The sequence below is a fragment of the Sus scrofa genome, chromosome 2 (genome assembly GCF_054392235.1).
Source record: "Sus scrofa isolate SSC_HxYL_T2T_F1_AM1 chromosome 2, Sscrofa_HxYL_maternal_Yorkshire_Landrace_v2.0, whole genome shotgun sequence".
In the NCBI taxonomy this organism is placed as follows: domain Eukaryota; kingdom Metazoa; phylum Chordata; class Mammalia; order Artiodactyla; family Suidae; genus Sus; species Sus scrofa.
Window position 1 is genome coordinate 68,661,218 of NC_139384.1, and position 20,930 is coordinate 68,682,147.

At 52.6% G+C, this 20,930-nt stretch overlaps 2 protein-coding genes across 7 annotated transcripts in view; both read left to right on the top strand.

Moving 5' to 3' along the window:
• Positions 1-860: 860 nt before the first annotated feature.
• CIST1 (colon, intestine and stomach enriched 1) lies at positions 861-6,205 on the top strand. 2 transcript variants are annotated; one of them, XM_005654893.4, is made up of 4 exons: positions 861-986; positions 3,348-3,716; positions 5,813-5,958; positions 6,064-6,205. In XM_005654893.4, exons 2-4 carry the CDS (start codon positions 3,353-3,355, stop codon positions 6,109-6,111), a joined length of 558 nt encoding a protein of 185 aa, XP_005654950.1. In that variant the 5' UTR covers positions 861-986; positions 3,348-3,352; the 3' UTR covers positions 6,112-6,205. The 2 variants fall into 2 exon arrangements, with proteins under 2 accessions (XP_005654950.1, XP_003480804.1); XM_003480756.5 differs by having other exon boundaries at positions 861-960.
• A 3,339-nt stretch (positions 6,206-9,544) lies between these two features.
• The window catches only part of PDE4C (phosphodiesterase 4C), a 30,765-nt gene continuing 19,379 nt past the window's right edge, over positions 9,545-20,930 (top strand). For 2 of the 5 annotated variants that reach the window (XM_021083502.2, XM_085012310.1), the window contains exons 1-3: positions 9,545-9,619; positions 10,003-10,067; positions 17,518-17,723. In XM_021083502.2, coding sequence (XP_020939161.1) covers positions 10,026-10,067; positions 17,518-17,723 — 248 coding nt within the window. In that variant the 5' untranslated portion in view covers positions 9,545-9,619; positions 10,003-10,025. Of the gene's footprint in view, positions 9,620-10,002; positions 10,068-17,517; positions 17,724-19,496; positions 19,522-19,680; positions 20,609-20,930 lie in introns of all 5 variants that reach the window. The other 3 variants (XM_085012305.1, XM_085012304.1, XM_085012309.1) reach the window with 3 other exon arrangements.

The following is a 20,930-nucleotide window of genomic DNA, read 5'->3' on the forward strand; positions in this document are numbered from 1 at the left end:
GGGGGCATCTTGGGCATGGTGTGTTGGGGGAATTAGGGGGGCATCTGGAACATCCTGGACAGGAGGGCCCCAAAACTTCCAACCATGGAGTTGGCACTTGGGGTCTGTGGCTGGGGAGCCCACCCCTAAGCCTTTCCTGGAGGTCAGGGCTGCCACTGTGGCCTCAGTGTGCCACGATATCCATCCATGATTACAGGAACAGTGTCAGATGGAGGCCATCCCCAGTGCCTTCCAGAAGCCAGTCTCTGGGGACCTGACCTAGAAGGGCCGTCATGAGTCCCTTGGCCCTTGAAAGTCCTATGGGTGCATGCATGTGTGCCTCATTCAGGAAATACCAGAGAGAGTTCTAGCCACATCTTGATCCAGGGCATGGGGGGGTGGGGGGAGGCTGGGTCTACCTCAAGGGACCCTAGTCTGGGTGAGGGAGAGCCAGACACAGACATCCTTAGTTGGTGGGATCAGGGACAGGGCAGAGAGGGAAGGCAAGGGCTGGGGACACCCAGAAGGGGCAGCCTGCCCAAGAGGAGGTGCAGCGGGCGGTGACAGCATGAGTTTGGAGCAGCCACAGAGGGGGACCAGAGCGGCGGGGGCACCAGGGGGAACTGGAAGGGGTAGAGGTGTCCTGAGGGACTAGGCAGAGTGTAACTGCTTCAGAGTCATGAACCAGGAGAGTTCGTTAGGAGAGGTGGGTAGGCCAGATGGAGAAAGGGGGTCAGGAGTGTCACCTCTGGTGAGCAGTAGCGCCCCCTGGAGGCCCTATGTCCCGAGGGTCCGCCTCTGACGCTCCCCTGAGCAGCCCCGCGTGCTGCCAGCAGGGGACGCGCAGGGGTAAGAAGCCGGCACCTGCCACACACCTGTGCAGAGCCCGCCCTCCGCTTCCCGTCGCAAGAATGGCGGGCTCCCAGCTGCCGCCGCTGCCTCTTCTGCTGTTGGTTCTCTTGCTGCCGCTGATACCTTCTGGTGAGAATTTTCTACTGACATTTCAGGTAAAAACAGGTAAAAAGGAGATCCGGCTTCCACGAAGCCGGAGAGGGCGTATGGCCTAGCCACACATCTGGCGGCTAGACTTCTCCCGCAGGCTGGTCTGCAGGTGCCCCCTATCTCCCAAAGGGCTGTTCTTTCTACCAGAAGTAAGGTGGGGAGGTCACGAGAACAGTGGGAACACTACAGCGTCTCCACCCCCTACCCCAGCCCAGAGAGCTCCCAGTTTTGCCAAGCCAGCGTGACCCGAACCAGGGAGAGGCTAGTTGAGTGCCTCACACCCAGTCTGAGGTTCTATTTCAAACCTCAGTTTCTCCTAGCCAGTCCTCAAAGAGTAGGGACGCCAGGACCATGAGGAGGCGGGGTGGGCAGGAGGAGGGCTCACTTTTTGGTCACTGAGCATCTATGGCCCCTGGGAGTTCTTGGCGCCTGACAGTTACTTTCTGCTTCACTTTGAGACAGTTCCCAGGGCAGAGAAGAAATTATTGCAGCCCTTCCCATCCCACCAAGTCATCATTCCCTCTGACCCACGTCCCCACCCCAAACCTGGAATGTCAGAGTGGCGGCCACCAAGCCTGAGACTCTTACAGCGAAGACTTCACTCAGAAGGCAGTACATTTGTCCCCATTTCATAGCTCAGGAAACTGAGGCTCAGCCTGTGGTGGACCCAGATTAGAACTAGTTGACTTGGCTCATGCCAGCCTCCTGGTCCAGGAGTCTCTGGGCAAGGCAAACTCCTGGCACAGTGTGCAGAAACAGCCCCACTTTACCTTCTGGTCAACTCTGCTCTGTGCCAGGTACTCAGTGGAGCTTGTGCCCCCACCACCACCTCCTCTTTCCAGGTCCATTAGTTTTCCTCCGTTCAATTGAAAAATTTAACTCCTCAGACGTCTGGTTTGGCTTAGGGTCCACTGTGGCCCGAGTCATCTTCATTTCAGCAGAAACCTCTCGTCCTCTGGATTCATCTTCAAATGATGGTGGGAGGCAGTTTGGGGAGGCTGGACTCTTAAGTCCTTGGTTTCTTTGAGGTCCTTAAGGGGCCCTCTTCCCTCTCTCTCTGTCACCTCAGGCCAGATGTTAAACTATTCTAAGCCTCAGTTCCCCACCTGTAAAATGGGGATGAAATAAGGCTAGTGCACCATGCTACTTCTAGACTCATCTGTCATCCCCACAGGGCCTGGGAAATTGGACCGAGAAATGGAGGTCTGTTTATGAACCAAGCTCCCTCCTGGGCCCAGTACTGGATGTTATTTCCGCATTTCTACTGCTTGGGGTGAGGCAGGGTAGAAGCACAAAGATCAGTACAGGGCAGAGTGGGTAGGGGTGGGGCAGGGAGTAGTTGATGAATGAACTTGCAAGCAGTGAAGCTGCCCAGCAGCCTGGAACTGGAAAGGAAGTAATTGTGGGCAGTGAGTCATGAACTCTTTACCCACCCTCAGCCTGGCCCCGGGGCTCAACGTTTAGGATGGGGTAGGAGCTAGGGAGTAGCTGGAGCAAGGCAGTGGGGGCTTCAGAGCCTTGATTCACTCACTGTTCCTTTTGCGTCCCCTTAAAACTCTGAGTTTAGCCATGGGACCTTCCAGGTACCTGGGGAAGAAGGTTAGGGCTGATCCTCCTTGGGTGCTCAGAGGTGGCTCTGTGCCTGCTTGCAGCATTGTGTCGCTATGTGCCAGACACCTGTGTGACTTCTCAGAGTCTCTGACTTCCTGTGATGTCCATTTTACAGACAGAGAAACGGAGTCCCAGAAAGTTTAAAAGAGTTGCCCAGCGTGCTGCCTGCGGGTGTAGCCATTCCCTATATCCAGAGGGCATCTATCTTCAGAGCCCTGAATAGGGGGCAGGGAAGGTCCAAGCCGGATTGGATGTCAGATAAGAGACTTCAGACAAGGGCACTTTGGTTTCCCACTGAGCACTCATATGGTGCACTAAGTCCTCCAGATCACCCTAGGCAGTGGGTGTGTACTGTCTGGTGTAATAGGGAAAGAGGCATCCAGAGGGAGGTGGGGAGTTCCTGTTGTGGCTCAGCGGGTTAAGAACCTGACTAGTATCCATGAGGATGCAGGTTTGACCCCTGGCCTTGCTCAGTGGATTAAGGATCCAGTGTTGCCATGAGCTGTGGTGTAAGTCACAGATGTGGTTCAGATCCCACATTGCTGTGACTGTGGTGTAGGCTGGCAGCTATAGCTTCAATTCGCCCCCTAGCCTGGGAACTTCCATATGCCATGGGTATAGCCCTAAAAAAAGCAAACAAAAAAAAATGAAAAACAAACAAACAAAAACTGCGACAGAGGGTGGTTGGGGCCAGGGTCACACAGTTCTGTTCCTCATCATATGCTTCCTGCACCACAATGGTGTTTCCTTTCCAGATACTATGGCCTCAGATGCTGCAAACTCATCTTCTTCCTTAAGCTACCCAGCAGAAGAGGGCCCAGAGACAAGCGTCATCATGCACCCTAGCACCTCTAGTTCAGAGGCAGATTCCACAACCTCCCACCCTGCTTCAGATTCATGGGCAACCACCACCCTCCAGCCCACTTCCCTACAACCAGAGTTAAGCTCCCACACCAGCTCTGGCTCCCCGAGTACAAAGCTCCCCCTCACCTCCCACTCCAGTCCCCCAAGTTCCATCTCCTTGACCACCCCTCACTGGAGCTCCACTCACTCCAACCCCAGCACAGTGCCTTCCTCCATGTTCCCCGCCTCCACTGACGGGACCACCTTAGCTTCTGGCCTTGGTGAGTATTGACACATGTGGGCAGGGAGGGTGGGGGAGCGAAACAGTTGTGAGTACTTAGTTGCAGTTCTGGGAGTGGACACCAGGGGGAGACACAGTCCAAGAATATGCTGGGGAGGGCCTCTTCCTCCACCCTTCACCCGCCCCCACCCCAGCACCATCTAATCCTTTTCAGGCTTTCTTGGTTCCATACGCATTAGTAAGTGCCTGGTGTGTATCACAGTTATAAGTACATGTTTGTTTATAAAAGAACATGGAGTTCTCTTTTGACCCAGCAGCTTAAGGATCTGGCATTGCCCCTGCTGCATGCAGCTTGGGTTGCTGCTGTGGCTCAGATTTGATCCCTGGCCTGGCCTGGGAGGTTTTATATGCCCCGGGTGCAGCCAAAAAACAAAACCAAAAGGATAAGGAATTGGGATAGGAATGCAAAGGACATGAAAATTTTAAAGACTGTTCAGCAGAGGTCTTGGTTTGAAGGAGATGGAGGGAACCAGGCAGGTGGAGAACAGCCCAGGCAGTGATCACAGCAAGTGCAAAGGCACTGAGGTAGGACTGTAGCTGGTGCATCTGAGGAAGAGTGAGATGGCTGGAATGGGGCTAGTGGTGTACTAGTGGGAGGCAGTGAAGGTGGGGAAGTTGCAAGGTGTGAGTGAATGGGCCCCAAGGCCACACATTTTTGGGGGGTCTAGAAAAATTTATCATTCAAATAATATATTGTCTCCAAAACATGCAAAGAAGAATGCAAACACTATGACATTTTGCTTCAAGTCATAGAATGTAAGCCATCTTCACAGAGTGTCAAATTTTGGGATTTCCCATTGTGGTTCAGTACATTAAGGACCCGATATTGTCTCTGGGAGGATGCGGGTTCAATCCCTGGCCTTGATCAGTGGGTTAAGGATCTGATTGTCCTTGCTGCAAGTCATGGCATAGGTTGCAAATGCTGCTCAGATCTGGTGTTGCTGGTGTGGCTGTGGTGGAGGCCGGCAGCTGCAACTTCAATTCGACCCCTAGCCTGAGAACTTCCATATGCCACAGGTGCAGCCCTAAAAGAAATTTTTTTTGCATGTGTTGAGGGTCACTGCATTTGGGAACAGAGTTCTAGGTTGTTGGATTTTTTTCATTTTGCAAGAACCCCTGAGAGTGGTCAACAGTGGCAGTAGAGGAGTTCCCATAGTGGCTCAATGGTTAACGAATCCGACTAGGAACCATGAGGTTGTGGGTTCGATCCCTGGCCTCGCTCAGTGGGTTAAGGATCTGGCATTGCCATGAGCTGTGCTGTAGGTCGCAGACGCCACTTGGATCCTGCGTTGCTGTGGCTCTGGTGTAGGCTGGCGGCTACAGCTCCAATCAGACCCCTAACCTGCGAACCTCCATATGCCGCAGGTGTGGCTCTAGAAAAGACAAAAAAATAAATAAATAAAATTAAAAAAAAACACCAATGGCAGTGGAAATAGTGATCAGAATGAACTCCTTATAGACAACAGATTCAAAAGAAAAAGAAGGCGTTCCCTGGTGGCTCAGCTGGTTAAGGATCTGGTGTTTTCTCTGCTGTGGCTTGGGTCACTACTGTGGTGCAGGTTCAGTCCCTGGCCCAGGAACTTCCACATGCCATGGGTATGGCCAAAAAGAAAAAAGAAAAAAAAAAAAAAAAAAAAAAGGCAAAAGGATAAAATGCGTTTGAGTAATTCCATTTGTGGCTCGTCAAGTTAAGAACCCAACTAGTAACCATGAGAACCTGGGTTTGATCTCTGACCTCATTCAGTGGGGTAAGGGTTCGGCATTGCCATGAGCTGTGGTGTAGGTCACAGACGAGGCTCGGATCTGGCTTTGCTGTGGCTGTGGTGTAGGCCTGCAGCTGCAGCTCTGATTCAGCCCCTAGCCTGGGAACCTCCATGTGCCACGGGTGGGGCCCTAAAAACACACACACACACACAAAAATGTGTTTGAAAAAAACAGTCGCAGCAGCCACCAGAGAGGGAAGGAAGCACAGCTTTCTAAGCTGGGACTTAAAAGGCCCTGGGCCCTGGGTGGGTGTCTCAGCCTTAGGAGGGGTGGGGTCCAGGGCTGACTCAGGGTTCCTCCCCTCAACTCCAGGTGACACTGGGGCCCCCGAGTTGCACAGAGACCCAGGTGTGGTGGTGGCTGTGTGTCTGCTGGTGTCTCTTTTGCTCATTGGGTCTGTGGTAATGGCCGTGAGGCACTGCCACAAGGGCGTGTCTGAGTTCCAGGAGCTGGATGAGGTATCCAGGGTGACGGGAGGCAGGGAGGGGGGCTGGGGGAGTTCCCTCCCCAGCTACGAAGCCCACTGGTGCCTGAACGCCCTCTTGTGTGTGTTCCTCCTTTAGGGGCTTGTGAGTCGAAGGTCATTCTCTGCCCATCACCCGATGGAGTGATCCTCAAGAGCCTGGGAGAGAGGGAAGCTTGGATGGGGCTGGGGGTGTCTGGGGAGGGGCAAGGCTAGTGGGAATAAAGCCCTATTCCTCTGAGGCCTCCTGAGTCATGGATTCATTTGACAAACATTTCTTTTCTTTCTTTCTTTCTTTTTTTTTTTTTTTTTTTTTTTTTTTTTTTGTCTTTTGTTTTTTTAGGGCCACACCCGCAGTATATGGAAGTTCCCAGGCTAGGGGTTGAATCGTAGCTGCAGCCACTGGCTGAACCACAGCCACAGCAACATGGGATCCAAGCTGCATCTGTGATTTACACCACAGCTTATGGCAATGCTGGATCCTTAACCCACTGAGCAAGGGCAGGGATTGAACCTGCAACCTCATGGTTCCTAATCAGGTTCTTAGCCCACTGAGCCACAACAGGAACTCCTGACAAATGTACAAATGTTTCTGAGTGCCTACTCTGTGCTAGAGTCACGGAGACCATTTCTTTCTCCACCCTTATGGGGACAAGTCTCAAGCAGAAGGACTGACGACAGCCAAGGGACCCAATGATAGAATTCCAGATGGTGCTGAGGGCCACACAGTCACAAATTGGGGCTGTGGCTGGATTCCAAGGGCCTGGGTGTCCAGGTTTGCTGAAAGGGTATGGTCTCTCTGGAAGGTGATTTTTGTGCTGAGACCTGAAAGGGGCAAAGGAGCCTCCCTGGGGAAAGCCAGGGAAGCTGTCTCAGGAGGCAGCCACAGCCAGTGCAAAGGCCCTGTGGTAGGGAAAACTTGGGCTATTTGTGATACCAGAAAGATGATACTGGAATCCAGATTCTTGTCCACGGCAGTCAAAGAATGAACTCCATGAACACACAGGCAGCAAGCAAGCACAGTTTTTTTTTTTAACAATTTTTTTTTTTTTGTCTTTTGTCTTTTTTGTTGTTGTTGTTGCTATTTCTTGGGCCGCTCCCGCGGCATATGGAGGTTCCCAGGCTAGGGGTCCAATCGGAGTTGTAGCCACCAGCCTACGCCAGAGCCACAGCAACGCGGGATCCGAGCCGCGTCTGCAACCTACACCACAGCTCACGGCAACGCCGGATCGTTAACCCACTGAGCAAGGGCAGGGATCCAACCCGCAACCTCATGGTTCCTAGTCGGATTCGTTAACCACTGCGCCACGAAGGGAACTCCGCAAGCACAGTTTTTATTAAAGGAAAGCAGATAGCTCCCAGGGCTGCTGGGAAGGGGGAGAAGAGCCCCCTTTCTCTATTGTCCTATAGGGGTTTTTATTCCTTAAAGATGGGGGCAGGGGTACCAACATGGGGCCCAGAAAGATGTGGCTTTCTCCCATTGGCCTTGTTCAATTGCCTATATCAGTCCTTGTCCAATAGGGGCTTGGGGCGGAAATGTCCTATAAGTCTCATAGTTTCTTTGTCCTTTTCTTCCCATAAACCGAGGCACAGAGGATTAGGGATTCAAGTCCGTCTGGATGTAGGTACACACCCTACAGTAAACAAGGCCTGTGGGGATGCTACTCCCTGGAGTCCTTAAGCCGCAAATGTTAACCAATGGCCATATCAAAGAATGCATCGAAGCCCATGCTCCTACACTGACTACCTGAGTTAATATTCTGCCTCATTTGGAAAATAAAAAAGAGGTGAGAGCAGGGTCAGTTTGGGATGAGAGAGGGGTCTATGGGACACTGGGTGGGCTATGGTGTGAGTTTGAGCCAGAACACCAAGGGGGAGTTTCTACCCAGCAAGTACCAGAATCCAACTCGTCTTCCTTAAAGTCTTTTGTGTGTGTGTGTGTGTGTGTGTGTGTGTGTGTGTGTAGCTTTTTAGGGCTGCACCCATGGCATGTGGAAGTCCCCAGGCTAGGGATCGAATTGGAGCCGCCACCTACACTGCAGCTTTCAGCAGTGCTAGATCCTTAACCCACTGAGTGAGACCAGGGATCAAACCTGCATCCTCTTGGTTACTAGCCAGGTTCTTAACCCACTGAGCCACAATGGGAACTCCTCTTTAAGTCCTTTTTTTTTTTTTTTAGGTCTGCACCCGTGGCATATGGAAGTTGCCAGGCTAGGGGTCTATATCGGAGCTATAGCTGCTGGCCTACACCACAGCCACAGCAATACAGGATCCAAGCCGTGTCGGCAACCTATACCACAGCTCATGACAACGCTGGATCCTTAACCCACCAAGTGAGGCCAGAGATCTAACCGGCATCCTCATGGTTCCTAGTCGGATTCATTAACCACTGTGCCACGACAGGAACTCCCCCTTTAAGTCTTTAGGAGGATAGACCAGCAGGGTCAGGGATAGCCTCTACAAAGGCTTGGAGGCTGGAAGGGCCCAGAAGCATGCAGAGAACAGGGAGTCAAAATGCATACTCCCCCCAGCACCATTTGTCTCAGTCCTGCTTCCCAGGCTCTGAGCCGGAGTGCCCACGTCCTTCCCTCCCATTTTACAGGAGGCAAAACTGAGTTCGGGGATAGGTAGGCCTGGGGGTGGGGACACTGGTGGGTCTGTGGGCTCTTCATTCTACTCACGCTATCCCCAGGGACCTTCTGGACCCTTTCTGGAGGCTTTAGGCTGGGTCTTGGCCTGGCGCTGACCCCCACCTCCACCAGCTGGGTTTACCCCATAATGAGAGGGGTGGTCAGAGAGGCTGTGGGTCAAGGTCATCCAGCAGGTGGAGGTGAAGCCCACCCAGGGGAGGGTCATGCTCTAATGATTCTTGAGGGCAGAGGAAATGGTGGCAGGGCCTCCCGGGCAGGCAGCAGGTCTGGTGAAACATTAACTTGGGAGCAGCCTGGGAGGCAACAATACCACACGAATCCCTTTTACTGGCCACAGCCCCCCTCACCCCACAGCACCTCCGGGGGGCCCAGTTCCTGCTGCACCTCCAGCCCCGCCACTGTTCATGGAGGGGGGTGTTGACCAGAGATGGTCATCAATCTGCCGGGGGCAGCAGAGCATGGTGGGTAACTTTCCCCGAGCCTCCAGGGACCCCGAAAAGCCATCTTCAAACTCCTGAAGTCACACCTCACAGGCTCTGCTGGGAAGATTATGTCCCAGACTCTGAGCTGGTCAAAACCGTCCATTTTTACCTACAGCCACACCTCTGTCTCTCTGGCTCCTTCCCCACTTGCATAAGAAAACACCAGAACAATTGAACCTGACACCTGCCCACCCTGGGCCCACCCCCCAAACCCCTCGCCCACACAAACACACTTGGTCACCATCCCGGCCACTCTCTCTTACCCTGTCTTGGTGACATCCCCTGGGCCCTCCCAATTGCCCTGTCTGCCACCTCCCAACCCCTAAGGGTAGTATGTGGGTGTGTCCTGCTCAGGCCTGGCACTCAGATAGTTAAGGGGCTGGGGGGCGGGGACCCTGGGCTGGCTCTTGGGCAGGTTTAGTCCTTTTCTCCCTCCCCCGCCCTCCCTGTGAGGTCACGGAACTCAAGAAGGGCTCAGTGGTGGCAGTGAGCTTCAGGCCTACCCAGGCCTCGCAGAGCTTTTGTAAGTTTGCGGGAGTTCCCTGGTGGTAGGCTGGGGTCCCTGAACCCTCCAGTTAGGCTGGGAGTGGAACAGATCCCCCATGAGGTCTGGGGCCAGGAGATTTCTTCCTGAGGATCCTGATGCTCCAAGGCCTGTGACTTGGGAAGGGAGTAGGGAGGGGGCTGGTGGAGTGTGTGGCTGGTGGAGACCTGGATCCAGGCCCCTGCAGAGGGATGGATGGATGTCCCCCACTGGTGGCCCTGGTCTACCTTGGGCTACCTTGATGGAGTGTAGGCTCCAGCGGAGGGTACAGGGTGTGGGAGCGGGCTCCCTGTCTAGTTGAGGGGCTCATAGGGGCATAGCAGGGCTCCTGGAGCCCAAAGGGCTCATGTCCATCTCCCCAGGTTCAGAGACGCATCATGCTGCCATGAGGCGCAATAGAACAGCCCTCTCCTTTCCACTAAGAGAGGTGAGCAGTGGATGTGGGGACGGGGTGGGAGGTGGGTGAACTGGGTTGTCCTGGACAAGGGGGAGGGTGTCCCAGTACTTAGAAACACCCAGAGCTGCCTGGAGACCCACTTATATGTGGGGAACCTGAGGCCCAGAGAGGGCACTAAGGCTTGATCCAAGTATTCAGCCCAGGGCTGCAGCCATTGCTTTTGGGAAGAGCAGGGGATGAGCAGTGGGGGGAGGGGTGGGGACAGCTGGGACCTCTTCGGCCTGGATGCAAGGTTTTAAATTTTTTGTCTTTTCTTTTCATGGCTGCACTTAGGGCATATAGAAGTTCCCAGGCTAGGGGTCAAACGGGAGCTGTAGCTGCTGGCCTAGACCACAGCCACAGCAACGCCAGATCTTTAACCCACTGAGCAAGGCCAGGGATCAAACCCACATCCTCACAGAGACAATGTCAGGTCCTTAACCCGCTGAGCCATAGTGGGAACTCCTGGATACAAGGTTTTTGGTTGCCCAAGGAAAGGGGGCCTGGGTACCTTCAGTCCAGGGTGGGGAGGGTGTGAGGCAGGGCCAGTGGCCCCATTCTGGGAAACTGAGTCAAGAGGAAAAGTGAATAAAAAAACAAAAACAAAAAGGAGTTCCTTTGTGGTGCAGTGTGTTAAGGAGCTGACATTGTCTCTACAGCGGCTTGGATTGCTGCTATGGTATGGTTCCATCCCTGGCCCAGGAACTTCCACATGTCATGGGTATGACCAAAGAAAACCCCAAAAAACAAGAACAAACAAACAAACAAACAAAAGCCAGAGAACAGGGAACTGAGCAGGAGCTGGACTTAAATCCCAGGTTGGTCACTGATGGCTGAGTAGCTGGTACCTGCCTCTCCATATGCTTGTTTGCTTGTTTTAAAAAACAAGAGGCTTGGGAGTTCCCGTTGTGGCTCAGTGGTTAACGAATCCGACTAGGAACCATGAGGTTGTGGGTTCGATCCCTGGCCTTGCTCAGTGGGTTAAGGACCCAGCGTTGCTGTGAGCTGTGGTGTAGGTCCTAGACACGGCTCGGATCCTGCGTTGCTGTGGCTCTGGCCTAGGCCAGCAGCTATAGCTCCGATTAGACCCTTAGCCTGGGAACCTCCATGTGCTACGAGAGCAGACCTAGAAAAGGCAAAAAGACCAAAAACAAAAAAACAAACAAAAAAACCCCAACAGGCTGGGAGTTCCCATTGTGGCTCAGTGGCTAATGAATCAAACTAGAAATCATGAGGTTGTGGGTTCAATCCCTGGCCTTGCTTAGTGGGTTAAGGATCCAGCGTTGCTGTGAGCTGTGGTGTAGGTCAGAGACGCGGCTCGGATCCCGTGTTGCTGTGTCTCTGGCATAGGCCGGCGGCTACAGCTCTGATTAGACCCCTAGCCTGGGTAACCTCCATATGCCGAGGGTGTGGCCCCTAGAAAAGACCAAAAAAACAAAACAACAACAACAAAAAACAGGCTAAAATTGTGTGGCTTGACACACATCAGAAAGAGCTGGTCCCCAGCAGCAAGCAAGGTCTCACATGCCTTAACTCATTCAGCCGCGCTCCAGCTGTCTGTAGGAAGAGAAAGATAAGGGTAGTCCCAGTTTACAGATGAGGAAACTGAGGCACAGGGAGGCTGGCCCTCCATCAAGGTGAGTGTCTGAGTAAGGTTTGAACCCGAGTCCTCAGGGCCCTTGTCTGTGCTCTGTTGAACTGAGCTCCCAACTATTCCAACCACCCAGGACACTCTTTTGCTTTATTTATTTATTTATTTATTTATTTTTGTCCTTTTTTTTTTTTTTTTTAGGGCCACACCCATGGCATGTGGAAGTTCCCAGGGGTCAAATCAGAGCTGCAGCTGCTGGCCTACATCACAGTCATAGCAATACCGGATCTGAGCCACGTCTGGAACCTACACCACAGCTCATGGCAACACGAGATCCTTATCCCCCTAAGCAAGGCCAGGGATTGGACCTGAGTCCTCATGGATACTAGTTGGGTTCGTTCCCACTGAAACACAGCGGGAACTCCCCAGCCTTCCTCTTTAATGGGCAGCCCCAGTGAACCCTGGCAGCTGGCTCCCTCTCCAAGTCACACATTCCTCCTCTGCAAAGTGGGGACCCCCTGACATTCCCCCAAACACTCAGTTTACAATATCCAGTTGCATGTGGAGGGCTACTGGGCCTGGGGGATGTGGAGGGTCACAGGCTAAGCAGACAGGTGTTAAACGAGATAAAGAATAACCTGTCGGGGTGGGTGAGTATAAGTGGGGTTACCCAGCCTGGGCTGGAAGGGCTTCTCTGAGGAAGTGACATCTGAGCTGAAGAAGTGATGAACCCGGAGTTGCCGTTGTGGCGCAGCAGAAACGAATCCGACTAGGAACCATGAGGTTGCAGGTTTGATCCCTGGTGACGCAGCTTGGATCCTGCGTTGCTGTGGCTGTGGTGTAGGCCAGCAGCTGTAGCTCTGATTCTACCCCTAGTCTGCTTCCATATGCCGTGGGCACAGCCCTAAAAAGTAAAAAAAAAAAAAAAAAAAAAATTGATGAAACCAAGCAGCCAGCCATGGGGAGAGCTCCGGAAGGGCAGAGGGCACAGCTTGTGCAAAGGCCCTGAGGCAGGTTTAAGGAGCAGCTACAACAAGGGCTGGGGCAGGCTGAGCAAGGGCAGAGGGAAGAAGGTGAGAGGCAGTGGCAGGTAGGGGCCTTGGGGCTGTGGTAAGGGGTGTGGATAGTGATCTAGGGGTGCTGGAAGCTGAGGGGAGGTTAGGAGCAGGCAAGGGACAGATTTAGGGTTTTTCTTAGAAGGAGAACTTGGAGTCGCAGCCAGAGCTAGCACATATCAGGATTTCAGGGACAGCATGGGCAAATCAAAACAGAACTTCTTGGAGTTCCCGTCATAACTCAGTGGTTAACAAATCTGAGTAGGAACCATGAGGTTGCGGGTTTGATCCCTGGCCTCAATCAGTGGGTTAAAGATCCGGTGTTGCCATGAGCTGTGGTATAGGTCAGAGGCGAGGCTCGCATCCCATGTTGCTGTGGCTGTGGTGTAGGCTGGAGGCCGTAGCTCTGATTAGACCCCTAGCCTGGGAACTTCCATATGCCACGGGTGCAGCCCTAGAAAAGATAAAAAGACAAAAAACAAAAACAGAGCTTCTTGGGAATTCCTGTTGTGGTTCCTAGGGTTAAGAACCCAACTAATATCCTTGAGGATGCAAGTTCAATCCCTGGCCTCGCTCAGTGGGTTAAAGATCCCACATTGTCAAGAGCTGTGGGGAAGGTCACAGACACAGCTTGGATCCTGAGTTCCTGTGGCTGTGGCATAGACTGGCACCTGCAACTCCGATTCGAACCCTAGCCTGGGAACTTCCATATGCCATTGGTGTGGCCCTAAAAGGGAAACAAAACAAAACCCAGAAAGACAGCTTCTCAGCTTCTCTGCAATTCCTTCCTCATTCACCCCATCCTCCCACCCCATCCCCTCGGTTCCTGGCTCCAGCCTCTCAGTGAGGAAAGCAATTAGTCTGGAGTGGCAGGTTGATTAATGCTGCAGCTGAGAGGCCTGGAGGACCCTCTACTCCCCTGCTTGCAGCTCTGAGAGCCCTCCCCCTTACCCTACCCTACCCTCACTCTGGATGGGGGCGGGAGGAGCAGCCAGGCTGGATCCTGGGAGTTGGGGCTTTTGCTGAAAAGCCCATCACCCAACCCATGGCAACCAACCCACGGCAGGTGCTGTCAGCTTCTTCCCACAGGGCCTATCTTGTCTGAATCACCCCCAAACCATCCAGGCTCCACACAAGCCCAGACTCAAACATCAAGCTTCCTCCTCTGGCTCATGTTATGCTCAAACAGAAACTGAATTCACTAGATCTTGGTGCTTCCTCCAAAATCTTCCCCATCCAGGTCATGGTGGCCCCACTTATCCAGAGAACTATGACTAGTCACCCATTATGATCATAAGTTATCCCTGAATCTCCTTGAACACCCCATGGTCACGGCTATGGCCCATCTCTCAGCCTCCAAAACATGTCCCCAATCCACTCATGGGCCCCACCCTAGTCCGTGTCCCTCCAAGAGGCTGCACCAGCCTCTATCCTACCCCCAGTGGTCCCTGCTCCCCGATGTAGGCACAGGGGACTTCTTTTTTTTTTTTTTTTTTTGTCTTTTTGCCATTTCTTGGGCCGCTCCCGCAGCATAGGGAGGTTCCCAGGCTAGGGGTCGAATGGGAGCTGCAGCCACCGGCCTACGCCAGAGCCACAGCAACGCGGGATCCGAGCGGTGTTTGCAACCTACACCACAGCTCACGGCAACGCCGGATCCTTAACTCACTGAGGAAGGCCAGGGATCGAACCCTCAACCTCATGGTTCCTAGTCGGATTTGTTAACCACTGAGCCATGACAGGAACTCTGGGGACTTCTTAAAATCATACAGCAAATCACCTCCTTTGAAACCTCTCATTCCACTCCTGGAACTAACTCCCATCCTATCACCCCACCTCAGAGGCCCCCCATCAACTCCCCACCGACTCAGCTTCCTGCACTCCACTCCAATCTCCCCTCCCTGTTCCTCAAACTCGCCAGCTTGTGCCCATTTCAGGGCCTTTGCATGAGTTGTCCGCTTGCCTGGGAGCTATTTTCCTAGCTATCTGCTGGCCAGCTTTCTGTCCTCTTTCTGGTCTCAGCTCAGGGCCATCTCCTCAGAAAACTTCCTAACTATGCCTGAACGACATTATCATCAGCCCCTCCCTGAATTGCTCTGCAGACCCTTACATGATGTAATTTTTTTTTTCTAGCACCATAGGAACTATTTTTGCATTTTTTGTTTGTTTGTTTGTTTTGTCTTTTTTTTTTGGTGGGTATTTTTTATTTTTAGGGCTGCACCATGGCACATGGAAGTTCCCAGGCTAGGGGTTGAATCAGCACTACAGCTGCCGGCCTTCACCACAGCCACAGCAAGGCTGGGGTCCGAGCCACATCTGCCACCTACCCTGCAGCTCATGGCAATGCTGGATCCTCAACCCACTGAACAGGACCAGGGATGGAACCCACATCCTCGTGGTTGCTAGTGGGTTCGTGACCAGTGAGCCATAACAAGAACTCCCTGGCCAGCTTTCTCTCCTCTTTTCAGTCTCAGCTCAAGGTCATCTCCTTAGAAAGGCCCCTAACTACGCCTATCATCAGCCACTCCCCAAATTGCTCTCCAGGCCCTTACATGGTTTAATTTTCTTTCTAGCACCATATGAGCTATTTTTTGTATTTGTCGAGTGAATAAATGAATGCACATACATGTGGGCAATGGTTTTCCCATCTGGAACTCAGTTTCCTCAAGAATACAGGCAGGTAACATCTCAGCAAGTCTCTATTCTGGAAGAAGCCCAATGTCTCCATGCGCCCCACCCTCATTTTTTCCTGCACTTCCTCCCAGCTGCCAGGAATCCTCTCAGGGGAGGCCTGGGGTGGAACACTTAGCTTTTTGCATTAGAATTGAAGTACCCTTGGGAGAGGGTGGTGATGGTGGAGCTCAAATGGGGTGGGTGTGTGGCAGGGAACATTCGGGTATCCTGGGTCCTAGAAGGATCAGATCTATGGTAAGAGTTGAGGGAAGATGCGGGAGCTGAGTGGCTCTCAGCTGTGTGACACTCAGCAGACCTTTTGCTTTTTAGGGCTGCGCCTGAGGCATATGGAAGTTCCCAGGCTAGGGGTTGAATCGGAGCTGCAGCTGCCAGCCTGCATCACAGCCACAGCCACAGCAACGCCGGATCTGAGCCATGTCTGTGACCTACCTCACAGCTCAGGGCAACGCTGGATCCTTAACCCACTGAACAAGGTCAGGGATTGAACCCCAGTCCTCATGGTTATTAGTCGGGTTCATTACTGCTGAGCCACAACGGGAACTCCCTCCTTTCTGACTTTTAACATCCTCCTCTGTAACACAGGAATGAGAAGCTCCACCTCATAAGAAAGGAAACAAACATAGAAGAACTTCAACTGATGTCCCCTTGTCTCACTTTTTTCCCTGCCCCTGTTGCCCTGGCCCTGATCCTGATTAGCCATGAGGTGTTGGACCTCAGTTTCCCATCTGAATGTTGTCTGATGGTAGAGACAGACTCGCTTGTGAAGCACATGGGAAGAGCCAGAGAAGCTCTGGGCTCCACCTCTCCACCTCCCTCTCTGTTCCTTTGACTCCCACCCTGTGGCTGTGGGTTCCAGTTTTGGTACCACTTCCTGGGGTCAGCACTGTGGACAGCTCCCAGCCAGATCTTTTTCTAGCAACAACCCAGAGGAATCTACATGGATTTCATCCCTGGTTCACAGGATGGGGATACTGAGGCATGCTTGCCCTGAACCACATGGCATGGATTGAACCCAGATCTGTTGGGTTGGAGAGTGCACACCCCCAACTCATCAATTCCATCCTGATTCTGCTTGTTGTTTGTTTGTTTGTTTGTTTTGTTTTTTTTAGGGCCGTCCCCATGGCATATGGAGGTTCCCAGGATAAGGGTTGAATCAGAGCCACAGCCACAGCAGCACGGGATTTGAGCTGTGTCTGCAACCTACACCACAGCTCACGGCAATACCGGATCCTTAATCCACTGAGTGAGGCCAGGGATTGAACCCATAACCTCATGGTTCCTAGTCGGATTTATTTCCCCTGCACCGTGATGGGTACACCTATTCTGTTTGATTTTTATGAGACTGATGAGCTGCCTACTGCACTAAGAAGACAACTTGCTTGCTTTTTAAATGTCTCAAGTGTTTACCCAGAGCATGCTTGCAAACACCATCTCATTTAATTTTCCCTGTTCAGTCCTTCCTTCAAGAAATGAGGAGTCAAACCTCAGAATCCAGAATCCCATCTCCACCATTTACTTACTAACTGCAACCTTGGGAAAGTTACTTAACCTCTGAGCCTCAGTTTTCTTGTTTGTACAAAGAGGCTAATTGTACAAAATGGCCTCATTGTGCCCTTTGAGTTAATCCATGAGGTATCCTTAGAACAGCACCAGTGTGAAGTGAGTGTGCCAGAAAGGTAGCTATTCATACTGTCGTTATTCACTTGTTTACTTACTTCTTGTCTTATTTTTATATTTTAATAAAGAACGTATGATAGAATATCATTATGGTTCATATTATTATCATAAATAGTGGTATATTATATAATGTTATAAATAATGAATACATTGTGTATTAGTTAATTGATAAATATTTTTGCAATGCTTACTGTGGGCCAGGCACTGTTGATATTCTGCAAGGTTAAGATCCACATCCCCATTTCACAGATGAGAAAACTGAGGCTTAGAGAAGGAAATTCACTCAGGGAGAAAGTAGAACTGAGATACAACTCTCTGGGTCAGTCCAGGAATCTGAGTGGGGACATCTTAGAGCCTCCTGGTCTCCAGGGTCCCAGAGAGGCACCATGCCTGGGAACTCACTCATGTTTTGCTGCTGTCTCCCCAGCCAGCCCGAGTGTCGGCAGATTCTGGCTTGGACCCTTTGATCCCCCTTGGCAGTGGTGTCATCCGGAGATGCTTCTCGGGGACCCCATTGCTGCCGCCACTGTTGAGCCACCTTGGGACCTCTGGAGAGGTGGAGCCTAGTGACTGTGTGGTCTTCACCATCGAGGCTCAAGGGAATGAGCAAAGCCACAGCCTGGTCCCAAGCAGGTGAGGAGGTATATGGGAACCAAGGAGTCCTGTCCCAGGAGAGGGAGACCTCCTTATCTAGCTGAACCTTTCTTTAACTTGTTCAGAAAGCATTTATTAAGCACCCACTCTGTGTCAGGCCCTGTCCTGGGAACACAGCCATGGGCAAGCAGGTGTTCATGGGCTGATGGTAGAAATAGACTCATGCCAGCTGGATAGATCAGGGCGATATGGGAGCACTGGGGACTTGGGGGGAGGAAGGAATGCTTGGAAGAAGTGGCAAGCAAGCTTAGCCTGAAGGATGAAGAGATGTCAGCCAGGAGGAGCACAGGGAAGTGTAAGCCAATTAGAAGAAACAGCATGCAGCCTTCCTGCTGTGGTGCAGTGGGTTAAGAATCCAGTGTTGTCTCTTTGGTGGCAAGGGTTCAATCCCCAGCCTGATGCAGTGGGTTAAGGATCCGGCATTGCCATAGCTGTGGCGTACGTTGCAGCTGCAGCTCAGATTTGATTCTGGCCTGGGAACTTCCATATGCTGTGAGTGCAGAAAAAAAAAAAAAAAAGAAAGAAAGAAAGAAAGAAAAAGAAACAAGTTTTGCAGTCTTGGACTCAAGAAGATCAGGTGCATGAGGAATTGAACACAGATCAGTGTAGCTGGAGGGTGGGTGGGGAGCCTGGGGAGATGGGCAGGGGCATGACCACACAAGATCTTATAGGTATAATGGGGAGCCATGGGTGGTTTTTCAAGGGAGTGAGTTAATTAGATTGGAATTTTAAAAATTCCCTACAGCTGCTGTAGGGAGAACTGTCAGGAACCAGGGTGGAAATAGCGGGAGCCCAACAAAGAGGCCTGGGCAGTTCTGAGCAGAAAATGGTGGTACCTGGACCAGGGTGGAAGCCAAGAGCTGGAGAGAGCAAGCATATTCAGAAGTTCAGGCAGATACAAGATTTCTGAAGTGGACACACAGGCACTGGTGGACATCAGCAGAGGGAAAGAGAGAGGGAGGGGTGGTGTGGACAGCTCCTGGTCTTTTAGCCTTCACTTGTGACATTCCTTTTCGTCTTTGCAACAATACTCAGAGGTGGGAACACCATCATTATCCCCATTTTCCAGAATAGAAAACAGGTTTGGGGAGGGGAATTTATAGCAAACCAGTGGTAGAACACACATCTCCCACCATTGGATCAAGTTGTCTCCTACTATCAGCTTTGGAGGGTGGGGGATTGAGCCCTGTGTAATGGACAGAGAGAAATCATTTGTTTTGCATCACCTAGCAAGACATAGTAGTAGTACTGGGGCTTGAGCTCAGTCTATCACATCCAAGCATTTTCCATTCCTCAAACCTGGACACAACTGGGGTAGAGGGTAGACAGTCACCATGGGAAATATTCTTGAGATGTCCTTGTGAGCTCTGAAAAGATCAGGCCTCTTTCTGCCCTCACATCTGCTGCACCAAGTGGCCCCAAGTTCCTCCCTGCCCCAGCCCACACCCAACCACCCACCCACCCACTCAGCCCTGCTCCTGTCCCTGTCTTCTTCCATTATCCATGATAGAAAATGTTCTTGCCCTCCCTTTGCCACTTCCCAGGAAATTACCCCTGAGATTAGACTGCCTGGTGGGCAGGGTTGAGTTTCTAGAACTGGGGAAGGGAGGGGCAGACCTGGAATTTGCGAGCAGGAATTGTGGCTGCGAGGTGGGGCCCGAGGCATCACGGGGCAAATGAGATCCTGCCATTTCTGCTGAGGGGTCTCAGCATTGGTTGTGGCTATAAAAGAGTGCCTCTCTCTACCCACAGCCACTGTCAACATTCCCAACCAGAGGTAGGTTCTGTGTGCCCACCTCAGGCATGGGAGGGCCCTGCCACAGCTCTCTCCAATTCCTCTGTCCTTCCTGGATTCCTGCCTTGTGTGGATAGGGGTTTTAAGACCTCAAAGAGACCTCATCTGAGGCTGAGCTGATAAGCCTACCTTCCTGAGCAGAGAAACCACCGTCTGTGTCTACCTCTGAAGACCAGAGCCCTGGACTCTGCTTCCAGACTTCTCTTTGCTGTAGTCACTGGGGAAAGGCTGAGGACCCACTACTGCTCAGCTTTCAGCACTGTTTGGCATCCTGGTCTGGAGGTGCTTCTGAACACCATCAGTCTTCCTGCTCTGCCTTCAGCACCAACAAGTCACGGACAGTTCCTCTCCGTTTCAACCACCTGGAGCTCCTGAATCTTCTACCTTCTTCCCTTTCAGCATCAGGAGTACGGTCGGTGCCTTAGCTCTGGGGGTCTCCGCAGCCCCCCTTTGTCTGTTCTCCATTTCGCAGCAACCGAGAGGACAATTTTTGTCTTCACTCCGAGTCCATGTGTTGACCCTATTTCCTTCAGCAATAGAGGGGACGGCATATCATTCTTGTCTCCGGGGGTATTCTCAGCTCCAGTTTCCAACCCTCCCCCCGCCCCAAGTTCTTCTTCCCGCGCTATCTATCCTTCAGCACCACCACAGCACGGACAGCTACTCGGTGTCAAACCGCACCCCCCAACCTTGAGCCTCTGTTTCCACCTTCTCCCGCCTCAGCACCTCCGGCGCGGACAGCTCCTCGCTATTGTCTCCACCCCTGGCTCTGGCCCGACCCGGCTCAGACACTCCTCGCTCCCGGGACTGCTCCCCTGCTTTGGCGCATGGAGACCCCGGGAGTCCAAGAAGGCGTAGAGGCATTCCGCGAGCTGAACCGCGCTCGCGGCCGCCAAGGCATAGCCAGGGTCCCGAAGCACCTGTGGCGGCAGCCCAGGCGCCCCATCCGCATCCAGCAGCGCTACCACTCAGACCCGGAAAAGTCTGTGGGCCACAGGGAGCGGCACCCGAGCCCGCGGCCGGGGCTCGAGAATTCGCGGCGCTCCTGGCCCATCTCCTTCCACAGGCGGTATGTGGGCGGGGGCAGGGCCCTCCTGCGGGGTAGAGGAGGGGCGCGCAGGGCCTGGCGGGAGTGTGGGGGGTGGTCCTTGTTTCTCTAGGGGCGGGGGTCTCTGCTTTTTGGCTGCGGCCGGCTCTTTAAAGGAAAAAGCTGCTTTTACATCGGGTGGAGCTGGAGGGTGGTAGTGCCACCATTGCTTATGCGTCTGTGTGACCGGGTGTACTCAAGCGTCGCTGCATCTGGATGTGTGTGTGAATCTGAGCAGTTGCGACTCTGTGTGTGCTCTGGTCTGTTGTGTGAATGTCCACAGCTGGCTGTGTCTCTGTGGGTG

Bases quoted from the DNA above. Each gene is read 5' to 3' on its own strand.
- CIST1 (XM_003480756.5), top strand. From the start codon at position 891: ATGGCGGGCTCCCAGCTGCCGCCGCTGCCTCTTCTGCTGTTGGTTCTC. The intron at 961-3,347 runs GTGAGAATTTTC...TTTCCTTTCCAG, and splicing joins GCTGCCGCTGATACCTTCTG to ATACTATGGCCTCAGATGCT. The intron at 3,717-5,812 runs GTGAGTATTGAC...CCTCAACTCCAG, and splicing joins CACCTTAGCTTCTGGCCTTG to GTGACACTGGGGCCCCCGAG.